We start from the raw sequence: 17,604 nt of genomic DNA on the forward strand, positions 1-17,604 counted from the left end.
GATTTCGGAAACTTTCCCAAACGAGGCAGATTTGACAAACGAAAGAGTACTGGCAGAAAAAAAACAGAAAAAAAGATAACGTGTTTTTAAACGATCATTTATACCTTTTTTATGATTACATCAGTAAAAAAAAAACATCCTATGGGCTCTATCAGTGGCGAGGCTAGCCCTATTTCGAATCAGCTTAAACCCACCCAAAACTTGCCTTAGGCCACCCTATGAATTCGTCCTCAAATTAATTTGATTATTTATTTATTTTTTTATTTTAGAAAAAAAAATTATGTGGTGATAACACAGCACGCGCTTTGGCAATGACAAAAAAAGTAAACCTCATGAAAATCGGTTGAGAAATTAGCAAGCTATGTGAATTTCAATGTCCATGCATTGCCTTGGAGGGGAACATCGACCTTCCCAACATGGCCGCCACGTAGGCACGTTGGTTAGTTATGGTCATAGGTATGATCAGAACCGCTCCACATATTTCCAGCTGTGTTCACACTAATCACCAGCCAATGCTTGATGTACATCGCTGACGCAATCTATGAAACGACAGCTGACCACACAGCTTCAATGCCTCCTACTGAATTGTCAAGTGTCGACACTGACTCGGCAGGGGCTTGTAATGGTGCGTACTGCGTAGCTAGCAGCCAATAAGCTAATTAGGCACTTGTAGCTATCGCTAGCTAATTGAATAGCAAAGAGAAGCAAGTAGAAAATGTCTGCTTTTCAATAGATGAACAGACGCTATTTCTTTCAAAGAAGTCAGCCAGATGTAGGTGAGAGACTTAAAAAAAATAATAATAATAATAATTGTTGCATGATAATACATGTTCATAAAAGAATACAGTATTGTGTAAGATGTTTCTGCACATCATTCCTTTTTACATTTAGGGTCATCCTTAAATATAATGATTGGAATCTATCTTGTAAGTAATAATTTATTTACGTTGAAGGATAAAAGTTGTCTTACATTAAAGTTCAGAACAAGTGAGATGGACTGATTATTCATTTGCATTTTTTTATGTCCGTGTCTTCACATAACTGCAAATTGTGGCCGTTTCCTGTCAAGTCCTGCCTTCCGTCCATTCAAAAGCTCTGTGCTTGTCTGACAATAAGAGGTGTTTATTAATTTTATTAATTGCTAACTGCACTCCAATGGAGCAACCGAATAACGCAGTTTTGGTTGCTGAACATGGAAAAACTTTCATTTCATTAGACCAATAACATAACTGCCAAAGTCATATTTCAACATACTTGGGAAAACTAAAATAAATAAATAAAAAACACACAACAAATTCAACAAACAAGTCCAGTTGCCGCGAGTCAAATTTAGCCAATTACCGTAACCTGGAGGATTATACACAGACATAAAAAAAAATCAGTTTTTAGCAAGCACATTGGTATCTTTTTATTCATTTTGTGGCAGTAAGTTAAAAATGACTTAAGCAATTATGCTATGAGGTTAACAATTTTAATACAACAATTTGGTACTGCGAATACATACGGTTTATTTTTTTAAGTTATTTCCCAACTTGCACTGCAAACAAACTGGAGTTTGAGGAGTTAAAAAAATATATGGATAATTTGTACAAATGACAGAAGTGATAGTTAAAAGACGGCAGTAAAAGTGAAAAAAAAAAATCTGGAAAATTAAAGACTTTGTTTGTCTGTGGCCACTGAAAGGGTCGTAAAATGAAAAAGGCCTGCGGCTTCAAAACAAAAACGGGCTCAAATTGGCGTCAATGCCGCCATTGCGAAGCAACACTGCCCCCTGCCGACATCTAGGCGGCACAGGCCAACCTCGACATTTGAAAAACACACACTTGAGGTTGGAGGAGGACACGAAAATGACATACAGAAAATGGATGGAGGAATTTGGAAGATACAAGGTCATTGAAGTCATTGTATTTTCGGAAATGTATACACAAATACAGTACACGTAATAAGGGTACAGTCCAAGTAAAATGCACAACATATACGCCCCTAAAAGGCAAAGAAATTCAAAAGCTGCCAGTTTTTGAGAAAACAAATTCTAATTTTAAAATAAAAAGGGTGTAATTTATGAGAAAGAAAGATGTATTTCTTCAAGAAATCATTTCAAGAAGAAAGGTGTATTTTGTCATCATAAAATGTCATGTTATGAGAAGAGTGTCGTATTTTTCCAAAATATAGTTGTAATATAATATTAACGACAAAGCTCAACAGGGGAAGAAAATTAGATTTTAAGAAGTGAAATACTACAATGTTTTATTCTCATAAATTATGCCTTTATTCTGGAAAAAAACAAAACAAAACAAAAAACCCCTTGTAATTTGTCCCAGTAAAAATAATCGGGCAAACAAATCATGCAAGTGATTTGCTGTGGCGATCCCTGATGAGACAAGCTGAAAGCCCCACCAACATTCCTGTTATATTACGCCTTTTGTTCTTGCAAGGAAATAGGACTTTATTCTCATAACAATATGTTTTTGTTTTAAAAAAAACAACAACCAGACTTGATCTATGCAGAGGTGTCGTATATATCTGACGATACATCACAACCATATTTTAATTGACCTTTTAAAGTCACTGAGGAGTAATTGGTTTAGTATGTTTTTCTTCTATTGGCGTGCCAGACCCCATATGTACTGTGTGTAGGTATGCCATTTTTATTTTATTTTTTTAAATGATACCCCATAATAATGTTTTGCAGATTACTTTGCTCGTAAAACCAAGGTACCATGGTAATTCCAGGGCATTTTCAGTGTCATACACCACAAAGAAAGAAAAACGGCAAAAAAGCAGGAATATCACAGCAACATTTGGTACTTGGAAGACAATGTAGTCCTGGAGAGAAAATTCTCCCCACACGCGTGCAATTCCAGAACCTTGCAGTCTGGCGCCTGTCCACACTTCACGCAGACACACTTTTTGTCGTCACCGGCTACTGGCCGGCGGGGGCGGGTTCCGGAGAGCCGCCTCGGACCACCCGCCACTGGAGGATGCACGTGTCCTTGCCGCCCATGGACAGCAGGTGGGAGTCGCTGTGGGTGAAGCGCACGTTGGTGACGTGGCTGCCGTGGCCCTCGTACCTGCGGCTGGGCGCCTGGGGAAGGCGAAACAAACGCCGACGTTGGCAAACAGAAAAAACGCTCGCGCAGAATCCGTGCTAACCACTCGTCCGCCGTGCTGCCACGCAGAATATATTACAAACAGAAAAGAGACAGAATGCTTTGTTGGTGTTGTTTCCACAGCAAAAGCAGCTTTCAAAATGAATCCAGTCATTGAGGAGCAAACGGGAGGAAAATTCAAACTCAAAGCAGCGACGAAGTGAAGTTAGTCACGCGCTCACGCACCTTAAGTAAATTCCAAAACAGGTTTTGCCTTCAACATTCGGAGGAGCGCTAGAATAATATTTGCCTCGGCGAAACACACCTTGGGTTTGGGACAGGGGTACTGGAAGAGATGAACTTTGCAGAAGTCGTCGGCCACCGCCACCACGCTCTCGCTGTGGGAGCGACACAGCGCGTTGATGTCCGTGCCGTCGGAGCCCTCCAGCCACACGCCTGGTCAAGAGCCGCAACGTACAACAAATCAGATAGAAAAAACACTTTTTAACAACAACAACAACAACAAAAAAAAGCAACATTCAAATTCTTTTACAACTCCCACATGCGTTAAAACACATTCTACAAAGGGTTATATTTGCCTGCTTATGCCACAAGATGGCGGCAAAGCATTTTATCCGGAATCCCGAAATTTGTTGTTGTTTGTTTGTTTGTTTCCTCACCCATGACGTGGAAGCCCAGCACGCAGGTGTAGGAGGCCCACTCGCGGTCTTTGCTCTCGAAGCGATTCCTCAACAGTTTGCAGCCTGCAGCAATGTCCCCTGACACCAGACAACATAATGCGCATGAACGCCACTCGCAGGCCTCTGAAAGTCCCCGTTTGTCCTTGAAAAACATTTCCACCTCGTCTCCATTTACTCACAAATGTTTTTACTCAGTGTGAAATTCGGGGCCGTCTATTTGAATGAGCGGCAATTGTAAGCATTTCATTGTTCTGTCGCCAAACGTTGCTGGCAAAGATGAATTATTTGTAATAAATAAAAAATAATAATAAATAAAATTGTATTCACTTACAGTAGAGAATTTCGTAGTCGCCTGAATTTGACATGATGTACTTCCCGTCTTTGGACCAATCCAAGTGAGTTATGAAACTGGAGTGGCCCTGTGAGGACATATGAACGTAAACGGTCACTTCCATTCGTCTTTACTCATCCGATGCATCGGCCCCATAGAGGACCATTTCCAAGATGTATAAAAGCAGACATACAACACGCACATTAGTCTTCTTTCTTCTATTTTCACATCTTTTGAATCAGTGACGTGTAGCAAGATCGGACTGGATGTTAAACAGGATGTGTAAAGGTCGTATTTGCGGATGTGGCTCACGTTGCATTTCCCGAAACGAGCGTACCGCCGTCCACTTTCTGTCACGTTGTAGATGTAGATGAAGTTGTCATGGGAGCCCACAGCGAGACAGCTGCCGTCTGAAAACACGGATCGAGGGGCCGCTGGTCACGCCAAAAGAGGATTTCCGCCCAGGAGGGGCTTTGCGCTGCGTACTACCTGGGGAGTATCTCATGACGGAAAGCTGCTCATTCCCGTCGACCGACTCGGAGACGACCTCTGCGCTCAGCAGGTCCAACGCCACCCATCTGTTGGGGAGGAACAAATGCACGTTGGCATTCAAAAACATTTTCTTACGTGACAGCCTTATGTCGAAATGGAATAAGGTCACGTTTCTCCTCAGCATTCTACTCACAACACTTTTTTTTTTTTAAAACATAATTCACGATATACTGCATGCGGTTTAGTGCGTAATAGAGTACCTTCCCGTGCTGAGGCCGACCGAAACCACCGATCCATTTGGGCAGAAATCGGCACACAACCCATACTCCTGTGGAAAAACGCCGTTGAATCTTTGCCAAGTCGAACATCGCGAGCAGTTGGCTCGTACCTCCAGGGTGATGGACCAGTTGAGCGTGTGCTCCCCGGTTTCCCATAAGCACACCTGCCTGTCGTGGCCACAGGAGAGGAAGTTGTCGATGGACGGGTGTGTCGCCAGCCCCCACATTTCGTCCACGTGACCCTGAGAGAAGGGAACCTTTGTTACCGCAAAAACTGCAACCAATAGTCTTTCATCCTTTATGGTTATGCCATTAAACAGCGCTTTACCGAAAAGGTACCCGCCTCTTGAGAGTCTTGCACGTACTTACTTGCACTATGGGCACAAAGCCGTTGGAGAAGCTGCCTCTGAGGATGGCGTTTCTCGTCGTTCCGACTAACAGTTCTTCTCCATCCATATGGACAACGGTGCGCACCGCCCCAAATTTTTCAAGAATCTGGACCCGTGAAACGCGACAACAAGGTACAACTAATTATACAGTGCCGTGAAAAAGTATCCGCTCCCTTCCTGACTTTTTCCCGCTGCTCGTTGAAGGGTCATTGGGGGAGGGGGGATTTTGATACAGGGAAAGAGTCGAGCGGCATAAGAATCATCATGAATCATGTGACTCAAGCGTAAAGAAAGACATCGGGCAAAAAATGGCATCAGTGGGAGAGTTCTTAGTTGAAAACCACTGTTGAGAAAAACAGAACACGATTGCCAAGAAACATCTTGACGTTCCCACCCAAGGCTTTTGGACTTTTTTGCCGGCACTGGATATATATAAACGTACGGGTGGAGTGTTAGGAAGACGCGGGCACGCTTCTGGCTCACCTCACACTCGTGCTCGGGAGCCAGGTCGGCACTCCAGCGGATGATCTTGCGGTCTTTGCTTCCGCCGCTGAGCAGCGCGCCGCCCTGCAGCGTGCACAAGGTGAACACGCTGCCCTCGTGCGCTTTGGTCTGTCGCATGATCTGGAAGGTCTCTGAAGGGAAATAGAACATTCCAAAAAAAAAAAGCTTGAATTCAATCATCAAACTCCATGGAAGGCGATCATCAATTTGTCTCATGCCGAATAGCAAACAATACCGTAGAAACGGGAATTATTATTTTTTTTTGTATTGGCGCAACGTATCTAGTCAGATATGGACGCTACCTTTGGCTCCTTTGCCAAGAGTTCTGACAGCTGCGGGAGACTTGCCCCATGTCAGGATGTTGCCCTCGGAATCCCCTGTCAGAACTTCACCAGTCAGGCTGAACACAAAGCACTGGATAAACTTGGGCTTCTTGTATTTCTGGGGGGGGGGGGAGAAGAAGAAGAAAAGACATTGTTTCAAGAACAACAAAATGGCGCAGTCATGTTGTGTAGTCATCTGCGGAGGTTTCAAAAAGTATAAAGCCCATTTTGACAAAGCAAGTTGTACGGCTATCGGTTTTCAAATGTAGGGAGTAAAAGTAAAAAGTCGTCAGAAAAAGAAATGCGTGAAGGTACAAATACCTGAAAAATCTACTTAAGTACAGTACTTCGCTGCACTTCTCCATTTGTCTTATAGAGAGATGATTAGGGAAGTGAAAGTGGCGTGCAGGACATCGGCTCGAGTGAGTCTTACGCCGAAGATGCCTTGCTTCTTGGCGAACTGGCCCGCGTTCAGAGTCCAGAAGTAGACGTGGGATTTACCGCAGGTGATGATGTTGCCATTGTCACTGGGGTGGAAGTCCACAGCCAACACCGTCTCGGTGGTGGTCTGCAAGGACAAAAAAAAAAAAAAAACTACTAAAATGCCATTTTTCTCTTGTTCCTCCCTCTTGATGACAAACTTAAATATTGAATAACACAGACGAGTTGTAATTTAAAACAAAAAGTCACAGACATATTCTAAATAATATCAATCATGCTTTCAATACAGGAAGAGAAAAACAGTGAGCGACACGACTCAGCAGAAAAGACATCACACAATATTAATACCAAAAGTTTATTTATTTTTTTTTTAAAAAAATATTTCAGCTCAGTTTGTTCTTGACTACTTAGCGTAGCAACTAACACAGTTCGCATGTAGTCTTGAGCAAACGTTACGGCACAACCCTGTTTCCATAATTAGAGTAATACTGAATCAAATTAGTATTCAACTAAAATTGAACTGTCGAGGATTTATCTGAAATATTTTTAAAATATGCATCAGGTGCCTGAGTATCTGCAGTTGGGTTGTGCCAAACACAGCAAAATATACAGGACAAATTAAATATCCCATAAAGAGTGTACCGTTGATGGTTTCTTTTCTTGAAAATATAATGAAAAATGATTCAATAAAGCGCTCGCGAACTTTGTACTGCTCTTTTCTTTACCTTGACCTCGGCTTGCTTGCTCCCTCTGGCGCAGTCCCACACCGACAACATATGCTCGTTGGACTCATCAATCACGCACAGGAACGCGCCAGAGTCCTGCAAACGCAAGGGTGGCGCGCACATTCCGGTGGGGGGGGGGAATAAATGACAGGAAGATTCTCGCCTACTCTAGTTCAACTGTGACCTGAAAGCAGGGTGGTCAACTTCTCGAGCGAATGCAGTAAATATGTAATAATAATCACCACAGTGGAAAACGCAACCGATCCCACTCCTCTCTGGAAAGTCCCGAGTCCGATCTGCTGCAGGGTGACCAAAGTGGCAGAGTCCCAAATATGCACGCAAGGCTGCAGGGGCTACCAAACAGTAACACACGGAATCATTCAGATCATTCCAATAGTCCGAAAGGATCAATAGGAAATGTTCATCAGAATCGGAAATAATGCCACCTTGCCATCTTTGTCCACGCCGGCAGTTTGGCCGGATGCTATTCGCACTTTGTCAGGATGCAGCGTGAGACTGAAGGAAAAGCACAAATATTCACGTCGATCATTACAATAGACAAGAAGTAGCCCGAAGTCGCCATGGGACATTAGGATCAATTCTTTTTGTCCACCGACCAGCGAACGCAGTCCGTGTGTCGGCGGTAGTGGCGCTGCGCGCGGTTGCCGATGTGGTAGAGGACGACCACGCAGGCGATGAAGTAGACCGCCTCGCCCGTCGGGAGGAAGTACAGGTTGGCCCGGCAGTCTCGCCCCCGATAACCGTAGCTGTGGCGCCGCGGTCAAGGTTGACGGATCTCACGCGCGCTTTAACGGCTGACGGTTTGGGGGGAAAAAAAGGATACACCCAGTCCAGCTCCAGCCTCTCAGAGGGCGGCTCCATCTTCAGGTCTTCGTAATTTTGGATGTTGGCGGGGATGTACATGGTGATTGGACGGCCGCGGATGAACATTTTGATAGACTGGCCTGGAGAACGACACGGTATCAGTTCTATCACGGCTCAGGTACCGTGGCCCCGAATGAAAAAGATGCACTGTCAGCCATTTTTTCCAACCCCAATTTTGAACACATTTCGTGCTTGCATGTTTTGGGTTGAGTTCAAATATGTTTACACTTTGTTTAAAAGAGTGTTTCAAGTATGTGGGATGGGCCAAATCATTTTCAAAAAGTACTTTTCTATGGTCTCTCCACATGGCGGGAGTTTCACCTTTTGCAGGTGGGTCTGAATCATCGTCAAGATTCAAAGCGTGCAAGATTGATTTGACGGGGGGGGGGGGGGCGGGGTCACGGATACAAAGCGTGTTGACGGCGGCTCTGCCTACCTTGACTGTAAGTTGCTCTTCTGGAGCCAGGGGATCCTGTGTGCGACAATTCAAGGGGACATATTATGGAAAGCAGAGGTTTTTTTTTTTAATTCTTTTACATATTTAAAAAAAATAAAATAAATTCATACATTTATACTGTATGTCAGACCTTTTCAGCCTGGGAGGAATACTTTGTTTAGAGTCATACTTTGTTTTACTGGTCCCTATGTAGGTTTGCACTATTTTTAAATGATATGACATTCTAATTGATTGCATTTTATCTCGTGGAGCCCGAAGCTACTGCGTGCGTTCCCAGTTTCCAGTTTCAGAAGCACCGCTCTAATAAGATTCAAACTACACACCTTTGCAAATGGATTTTTTTTTTTTTTTTTTTTTTCCAAGCAGATGAGAGCTTCCAGATGCTTCTAGAAGCGCGGGTGAATGTTTCCTCCACACTGGAGGCGACGTGGCCTTAAAATACATTTGAACCGTAACCTGCTATAAAAAGCAGAACCACAAACGCTGCTGGCTTGGACAGCTCACAATCACTCCGTCCTTTACACAAGAGAACAGTGGTGGGAAGTAATCAAGTACAAATACTCGGTTACTGTACTTAAGAAGATTTTTTTTTTTTTAGGTATCCGTACTTGACATTACCTTTTCTGACACAAGGTTTGAAAAGTGTGGGGAACACATTGTTTTGATCATATAGAACTCGAGCCCTTCACGTTTTAGTATGAGCAGTATAAAAAAAAAACGATATTGTTTGCTAGGACATTTTTTTTCCCCGTTGCATTTTATGCAAGTCAAACTATAAGTTCATTTGTATTTTTGTCCATTTCAGTCTGTACATTTGTACTTCTACTCGAGTAAACAAGTTCAATCAGTTCTTCTACTTTCACACAAGTACTTTCTGTACTTGCACTGAACAAAAATATAAACGCAACCCTTTTGTTGTTGCTCCCATTTTACACATGCTGAAGACTTACGGTACGTCTATGTACACAAAATGCTTCTCTCTCTCCAGTATTGTCCACAAATCTGTGTTAGTGAGCCCTTCTTCTTCTCCTCCTCCGAGATAAACCGTCCACCTCACAGGTGCGGCATATCAAGATGCTGATTAGACAGTATGATTTTTGGAGAGGTGCGCCTTTGGCTGCCCACAATAGAAGGCCATCTCTAAAATGTGCCGTTTTATTGTATTGGGGGCGAGAGTATTTTTGCTACCTGTGCAAGTGAATACAACGCCCCAATCTCAATTTTTTTTTAAATTAAAAAACAAAAACAAAAAAACAAAACAAATGCATCACCTGCGCTGGCAACAAGCTCCTTGGCGCGACTGCGAATGAAAGAAGACAAATGGGATGAACGGACGCATTGAACAAAGTGAACAAGGAACGACAAGCGCGTGCGTGTGTCTCACTTCTCCAAGCTTGCGCAGTGGTTGAGGAGGGTGGCCGAGGACGCCGCTTTCTTGTCCAGGCGCTTGACTTGCCTCTTCAGGTTCCCCAATTTCTCGCTGTTCCTTCGCACCCTGGAAGACAAAAAGAAAACATCGGGATAGTACAGTGCATCCCGAATGTATAGTATAGTTTTGCACATGCTATTCATAAAATAGATTTGCAAAAATGCTTTTTCACCTTGTCAGTATTGTTTTTTTTTGTGTGTGTGCGTGTGTGTGTGTCAAAAACAAATTGAATTCATGCTTTCCAGATGCACTGTAAATATTCAAACACAGTGGTAAAAATCACAATCTTGTACTTAATGGTAAATAAGCAGCCACATTGTCAAGCGGCCTGAAAAGCAGGAAGTGAAAATCAACTGCCGACACTCCTCCCTGAACATCAGTGGGAAAAAAACAAAAACAGCTCTGGCATGTGTGAACAATCGATGAGCGAAATCAACAAACCGCAACAAGGAAGAAAGCATGCACGCACATGTTGGCTGGAATCAAAGGCTGCGCTGCCTTGACACGAAAGAGTGAAAAGACAGCACGAGATCATTGAATTGTATTAGAAAACATGAAAAATAATGAAGAAAGGGTGTTCCTGTAAAAGACGGTACCAATGTAAACGCATGCTTTTTCTGCCCACAAGATGTGGTTCTCAAACGAACTCCAAATGGAAAAAAAAAAAAAAATGGATACACTACTACACCAAAGTTTGGGTGAACCTAAAATGCACTACAGCGTTTACAAATGAACTTAATTTGACCTTCTCCGAAATGTTGAAAGGACGATGATGAATGTTTGAGTGCTTTTTGCAGCGATACCGAGACTGATACTGTGGTATCGGTGTATTTCTCATTTCTGATGTTTGTTTGAGCCATGAAAATTTCCAATGACATCCACTCCTATGCCTTTCTGTGACTCGTCCAGTCTCTCTGGATCTCTCTCTGTGAGCAGCATGGTGAAGAGGACGGTTGACGTAACAATTCTAATCAGGCCACGAAATGTAGTGGTCAAGCGCCTGTTGTGAATTTTGCCGCTTGGCTCCTCGTTAGAGAACGGCGAGCTAACGTCAAGGAAAAGCCGATAAAGCATTTTGGGTTCATCCTGAAATGTCCCCCGGACGCCAAATAGCCCGAACGTTTAGGGAGTAGGGTTATTCCCATTGCATTTATGAGTGCACATGGTGGTTTTGCTTTATTGGCGTTAGGATTATCGAGGGGTCCTTGGAAAAAGTTCTCCACCTGGAACGAAAAACTTTGAGAACCACTGTAAACACTCGCTAAATTGCCCCAATGTCACTTTTTCCACTGGGCCCGAATATGTACACTAACTTGGCAGCGTCACTCGCCGGTGACGGCAGTTTCCAGCGCCTCTTCCCACTTGGCGTGGCTGCCTTAACGCTACACGGTGGTTGGGGGCGCAACTGGGTTTTGGAGTAACACCAGAGAAAGAAGAGTCGCACGCATTCGCGCGGACGACACGGAGAGATATGTGGCGAGCTCACTCACAGAGGTTTCTGCGGTCCTTGCCGGATCGCGGACGCGGCGCTCGACGCGGGGCCGAGGTTCTGCTCGGAAGGCGGGCCCGCGTCACCGCCTTCCGGGGAACGACTTCCACCCCGGAGGCCGACGACGGCGCTCGCCTGTATGGGCTCCTCCACGGACGCGATCCAACTCAGCTCCTTTTCCCGCTCCGCCGCTTCTTCGTCATCCTCCGGGTCCTCGTCGTCTTCCTCCACGCTGGGGGCGCGGTGCAGCTTGGCCCGCGGAGGGAGGGCGTCCTCCAGGTGCAGGCTCTGCACCCGCCCGGATAAAGTCAACTTGCCCTGCCCCACGTTAGGCTCGGGATGCCAGGCGGCCTCGCTCGCCTCCGTCTGGGTGGAGCGATCCGCTGTCGCCGGCCTCGGTTCCGCTGACATCGAGTATGTCGTGTGGCCGTTTGTGCTGGCTGCAACACTTTGCAGTGATTGGCTGGACACAAAAGTGGAGGCAAAATGCGATCAAAGTCTGAAAACACCCGATTAACGGATGCCTCTAAAAGATAATCCTCAATGATTATCGTGTTGTTTAGAGTGCATTAAGAGTTAGGCCCAACCGATATTTATTCTTTAAGGCTGATGCTGATTCCGATCGCTGACAGAGTAAAATTCTGATAACCGATTAATCGGCTGATTACTTTGAAAAATATATAATTAAAAGAACGTCTTGTTGGTCCCTTTACGCTTACAACAATAAAGATATGAATTACACGCTGTCCTTTTGTATTTGTTTAACTTTACAACAGAGAGAGAAATCGGCAAAAATCTGCCTTTTGTGTGCCTTTTTTAGTTTGTTTCAATGCCATTATCTTTGTCTTGTAATGTGTAAAAAAAAAACAAAAAAAACACCCCAAGTAAATCCACCGATTTTTGCCAATTTGAAAAGGGCGAATATCAGGCCAGCCGATTAATCAGTTGAATCCTCGTCAAGTGATTTTTCCTCCCGATCTGCTCGGAAAACACTCGGTAAAAGTCCAGTACCTGGAACCACACTGAAGGACTCCGTCATCGAGGCCGAAACTGGAGGAGAGCTTTCCGCTCTCGTGGCAGCAGACTTGGTTGATCAGCCTGGCACAAGCGGGATTTACTAAAAGCGACAGACACTCGTGCAGGTCAAATCGAGTCCATCGAGTCGGCCCCCCGGGGAAAGAGGCTCAAGCAAACCTGCGACGAGCTGCTGCTTCAGGACGGAAAGAAGCCGATCGTGGAGGCGGAGCCGGCGCAGGGCGTCCGCCAGCGAGGCCTTGACCAGCGTGATCTCGTCCTCCTGCGCCTGAACACGCGTTTCCATCACCGACGCCCGGTCGGCGAATTCCACGCTGCCGTCCGCCGACGCGTCATCTGAGGACAGAGCGAGCGATGGCGTGAATCGGAGGAGTTTTAGAGACGGCCCGAAGCATCAGCGAAGCACGCGACTCGCGGTCAAAAGAGCCTGACGTACTGAGGAAGAACAGAGGAACATTCAAATTCACTTCACTCGAGCGGGAGCGCATCTGGAGCAAGCAACTTTTTGAAACCCTTTGTTTCACCTTGATTCAGGTACTTACCGACCTTTTGAAATTGACTTGCGCGACTATCAATGATCAGTAATCAATATTAAAGCCGGTAATAGAGGGCCCCAAAATCAAACTTTTGCTTTTGCCATGGAGAGCATTTTTTTTTTTTTTTTTTAATTATTGCTCAATTCGCCCTCAGGTGACTCACGCGCAGGCTGCTCACAAGCAACAAATGCGACCACGAGCTGACATTTTGTCATGAGCTCACACACACACACACACACACACGCGCTATGTGATTTTTCTTCACCAATTCTCCCCAGAAAAAAAGACACGAAAAGCTGCGCTAGCGCCACACCCGCTCCTGCCTCTCCGCGGGATCTGCTACTGGCAGCCGTCTTTCCACTTGGCGGACCACTCAGGAGTTTTATTGCCTTTTTCCTGTGGCTCTTCCTGCTTGGAACAGGCTTTCAGAAAACGGTACAGCATGCAGGTCTCTACATTTTTGGCCCACAGCCTCACCCAGGTGGCTAAAATGTAGCTGTTGCAAAGGTACTCACACTCGGGACTTAAGTGGAAGTACAGATACCTCTGTAAAAAACAAACAAAAAAAGACTATAAAGTAAAAGTAAGCAAATACAGACCGAAATGTAGCAGCCCTGGCCCGGAGATCCTCATTTATGGGAGAATTCCAGCTGCAAACTTGCCCCCCCCCCCCCACACACACACACAAGGAGTTTCATCACCGATGCAGTTGTTCCCGTCAAACTGGTTAAACGCAGTAGTCATCGTTATTATTCAATCAAATGTAAAGAAATTCAACTATTTTGCCTGCATTTTTTGCTTCAATTCAATGGACATTTTGCTGCTACTTCTGGTGTGCCCACCTTAGCCAGGTGGGGGCAGTATAATAGACAATATGTGTCACGGGATTGACAAATGACCACTCCAGGGTGTACTCCACTCAGATCTTCAATAGATCTCTGGAAACCTGCGAAGTTCCATCCTGTTTCAAACGCTCCACCATCATTCCAGTCCTCAAGAAACCTGCAATCTCGGGTCTGAATGACTACAGGCCTGTCGCTTTGACATCTGTGGTCATGAAGTCCTTTGAACGTCTCGTGCCGGACCACCTCAAGAGTGTCACAGGTCCCCTGCTGGACCCCCTGCAGTTTGCCTATCAAGCGAACATGTTGACTGCGGATGATGCAGTCAACATGGGACTGCACTTCATCCTAGAACACCTCGACAGTGCAGGGACCTACGCGAGGATCCTGTTCGTGGACTTCAGCTCAGCGTTCAACACCATCATCCCCTGAACTCCTTTCATCCAAGCTTCTCCAGCTCAGCGTCTCACCTGCCATCTGCCAGTGGATTTACAGCTTTCTGACGGGCAGGACACAGCAGGTGAGGCTGGGGGAGGCCACCTCATCCACACGCAGCATCAGCACTGGGGCGCCCCAAGGTTGTGTCCTCTCTCCGCTGCTCTTCTCTCTCTACACGAACGACTGCACCTCAGCGAACCCGACTGTCAAACTCCTGAAGTTTGCAGATGACACCACTGTCATCGGCCTCATCAAGGACGGTGACGAGTCTGCATATCGACAGGAAGCGGAGCGGCTGGAGCTGCGGTGCGGCCGACACGACCTGGAGCTGAACACGCTCAAGACTGTAGAGATGATCGTGGACTTCAGGAGGCATCCTTCGCCACAGCTGCCCCTCACGTTGTCCAGGTGCCTTGTGTCAACCGTCGAGACCTTCAAGTTCCTGGGAATTACAATCTCTCAGGACCTGAAGTGGGCGACCGACATCAACTCCGTCCTCAAAAAGGCCCAGCAGAGGATGTACTTCCTGCGGCTTCTGAGCTGCTGAGACAGTTCTACACAGCGGTCATCGAATCAGTCCTGTGTTCTTCCATCACAGTCTGGTTTGGCGCTGCTACAAAAAAGGACAAACTCCGACTGCAACGGACAATCAAAACTGCTGAAAGGATTGTCGGTACCCCCCTACCCACCATTGAGGACTTGCACGCTGCCAGAACTAAGACAACGGCGTGCAAAATCCTCTCGGACCCTCCGCACCCCAGTCACCTGCTCTTCCAGCTCCTTCCCTCGGGTAGGCGCTACCGATCAATGCAAACTAAAACTAGTAGACATTCCAACAGCTTCTTCCCGCAACTTCTTAAACACCTGACCTACAATTCCATTACAACATGCTGGCAATTTTTTGACTTGAGTTCGTTGTCACATTTCTGTGGGGCCAATTATGTATTACTCGTGCACTCACTGTAGTTCTCTCGCCATGCTGGACTATTTGCATATACTGGCCACTCATGCCAGAGTAGCATCTGCTCCATTTGCACACTGATTGAGGAGTATCTGCAACATTTGCACAACCAACATTGTCCCAGATTATCGCACTACTCGTCACTTTAAACCGCGTACACTCCTTGAAGTCTCAGCGCCCTTTGCACAATGTTCATTGCACCGGACTATTGCAATATTAGTCATTCGAACTGCTCTAAGTGCTAGAGGACTCTGGATCTTTTTGCACAATTGTCAAAAAAATATATAAATGTACCGGCATTACCAGATAACTAGCAACCCTTTACTGCTCAGTGACTGTTTTTTGGTTTTTTTGTCAATGTCTTTCTGTCTCCAAGTGTTCTGTAAATTGACTGTCTGTTGTCGTACTAGAACGGCTCCAACTACCGGAGACAAATTCCTTGTGTGTTTTTTGGAATAAAGATGATTCTGATCTAAGGATAGGCAGTATACAAAATGAATAAATGCATTTGTTGTAGGTTTCCAATTTCAACCAGGACCACTTAACCACGTACAACTTGTCAAGGCTTTGATTTGACATTTATGCAAAGTTTGACCTGGTCACTGCGTGCGAAATCTGAATGTAAATATTGTTTTCCAATACTAGCCTCCTGCGATGTGACATTTAAATGTTTTTCCTCTTAGGTAAATAATTTCAGAAAAGAAAATATACTTGCAATGATTAGTTGAGTTTAAAAAAAAAAAATATTCAGTGCACACATGATGTGTTGCAAGCAGCTGACTCAAACACACACACACACACACACACACACACAGCTAGTCTATGGCGTGATTGTGGCTATAAAAAACTTCCACATAGTTCCTTTGCACTAAGATGCTACAAAATGGCGGCAAAGCACTACTGTTGTCTTAGGGAAGCGCTTCAACTGACTTCAACATAGTTCCTTGCCACCAGAAGGCCACTAGATGGTGGCAAACCATTACTGATGTCTTAATAAAACGTCTCAACTCATGTCAACATAGTTCCTCGGCACCAAGATGCCACCAACATGGCAGCAAAGCTGTACTTTTGTCTAAATGAAGCTTCTCAACTCACTTCAACATAGTTCCTTAGCAGAGTTGCCACAACATGGTGGCAAAGCACTATTGTTGTCTAAATGAAGGCCCTCAACTTACGTCAACATAGTTCCTTGACACTATCAGGTTCATGGGGTATTTTTTGCTGTTTTTTTTATTTAGAAACTGCATTTTACATTTACTAGGGTTTTCTTGTATTAAAATTGATGTGTTGATCTGAAACATTTATGCGTGATAAATATGCAAAAAAAAAAAAAAAAAAAAAAAAAAAAACTGAAATCAGGAAGTGGGCAAATACATTTTTTTCACGACACTGTATGTACACTTTAATTAGCCCTACAGCTACAAAACCTCGCTGAAAAATTGAGTTTTCACGATCAAGGAAACAGTTGATTAAAAAAAAACAACACACACACAGACACAAGTTGCCAAACTAGCTAGCATCTGCCTCCACGCCCACGCACTGATACACGCATGTTCACTCAAGAAGTTTCCACAAACTAATGCCGAGAAACACACGAGTACTCACCCAGGCTGTTTGTAGAGGACTCCATGTTGTGAGTTTTTTTTGTTTTTAATTATTGTAATTATTATTATTTTTTTTTTTTTATGACGCGTGTCGTCGAGAGTCCCGAGGCGACCCGAAAGAAGTTTGCTCCGTCCCCATGTTGCAAGAGGACAGTGTGGCTCGAAGCCAAGTTGTCACGGAAGCCGACAAAAGTTTGCTGCCAACGTCATCACGTCGAAGATCTGCACTGGAGTATTCGTTACCTCTCTCATTCGCTTCTGTTTTAACTTCAGAGTGATACGCCTCGTTTTATGCGGTTCGGGGCTTTTTGTCGCCATCATGTGGATGGTGCACTTGTTCGTGCCGTTTCTGCGACCTGCACCAGAATCATAGATTTTAATATAATGAAGAAATAATCGTCATTAATAGATCATAATTCATATGATAATTCATATTTTCCTCCCTCTTTTTTTTCTTCAATGATTTTCTGAGCCACTATATGTTGAAATGTGGAGAAATTTACTCCAATTACACCCACGCAGTACGGTATTTTAATGTAATACATGTTATTATATCGTAAATCAGTTACGAATAGTAAATAATATAAGATTTTCCTCCTATTTTTCCCGGTGCTACTTTTTCCTAGCACATTATATAACATGGTATCGCGAAATT

The 17,604-nt window shown here is 44.6% G+C and overlaps 1 protein-coding gene across 3 annotated transcripts; it reads right to left on the reverse strand.

Moving 5' to 3' along the window:
- Positions 1–1,457: 1,457 nt before the first annotated feature.
- On the reverse strand, positions 1,458–17,218 carry eml3 (EMAP like 3). Of its 3 annotated transcripts, none has more exons than XM_061763095.1 (24): positions 16,951–17,218; positions 12,728–12,904; positions 12,545–12,650; positions 11,535–11,996; positions 10,000–10,110; positions 9,887–9,915; positions 8,595–8,630; positions 8,118–8,238; positions 7,891–8,040; positions 7,720–7,789; positions 7,516–7,626; positions 7,274–7,369; positions 6,541–6,675; positions 6,087–6,225; positions 5,764–5,915; positions 5,261–5,386; positions 5,002–5,133; positions 4,874–4,941; positions 4,611–4,699; positions 4,434–4,531; positions 4,122–4,209; positions 3,770–3,868; positions 3,415–3,545; positions 1,458–3,085 (listed from the first exon to the last, which is right to left on the reverse strand). In XM_061763095.1, the coding sequence occupies exons 1-24, from the start codon at positions 16,973–16,975 to the stop codon at positions 2,924–2,926; spliced, it is 2,913 nt and encodes a 970-aa protein (XP_061619079.1). In that variant the 5' UTR covers positions 16,976–17,218; the 3' UTR covers positions 1,458–2,923. The 3 variants fall into 3 exon arrangements, with proteins under 3 accessions (XP_061619079.1, XP_061619078.1, XP_061619081.1); XM_061763094.1 differs by lacking the exon at positions 16,951–17,218 and adding an exon at positions 13,704–13,762; XM_061763097.1 differs by lacking the exon at positions 16,951–17,218 and having other exon boundaries at positions 12,545–12,631; positions 12,728–12,861.
- Positions 17,219–17,604: the final 386 nt, after the last annotated feature.

The sequence above is a fragment of the Phyllopteryx taeniolatus genome, chromosome 23 (assembly GCF_024500385.1).
Source record: "Phyllopteryx taeniolatus isolate TA_2022b chromosome 23, UOR_Ptae_1.2, whole genome shotgun sequence".
Taxonomy (NCBI): domain Eukaryota; kingdom Metazoa; phylum Chordata; class Actinopteri; order Syngnathiformes; family Syngnathidae; genus Phyllopteryx; species Phyllopteryx taeniolatus.

What these genes read in the sequence shown, in the direction of transcription:
- eml3 (XM_061763094.1), bottom strand. Translation starts at nt 13,737, where the DNA reads ATGAGGATCTCCGGGCCAGGGCTGCTACATTTCG. An exon ending in GTCCTTCAGTGTGGTTCCAG is followed by an intron (nt 11,997 to 12,544) that starts GTACTGGACTTT and finishes TTTTGTGTCCAG; the next exon opens with CCAATCACTGCAAAGTGTTG. An exon ending in AGAAGCAAGGCATCTTCGGC is followed by an intron (nt 6,226 to 6,540) that starts GTAAGACTCACT and finishes CCCCCCCCCCAG; the next exon opens with AAATACAAGAAGCCCAAGTT.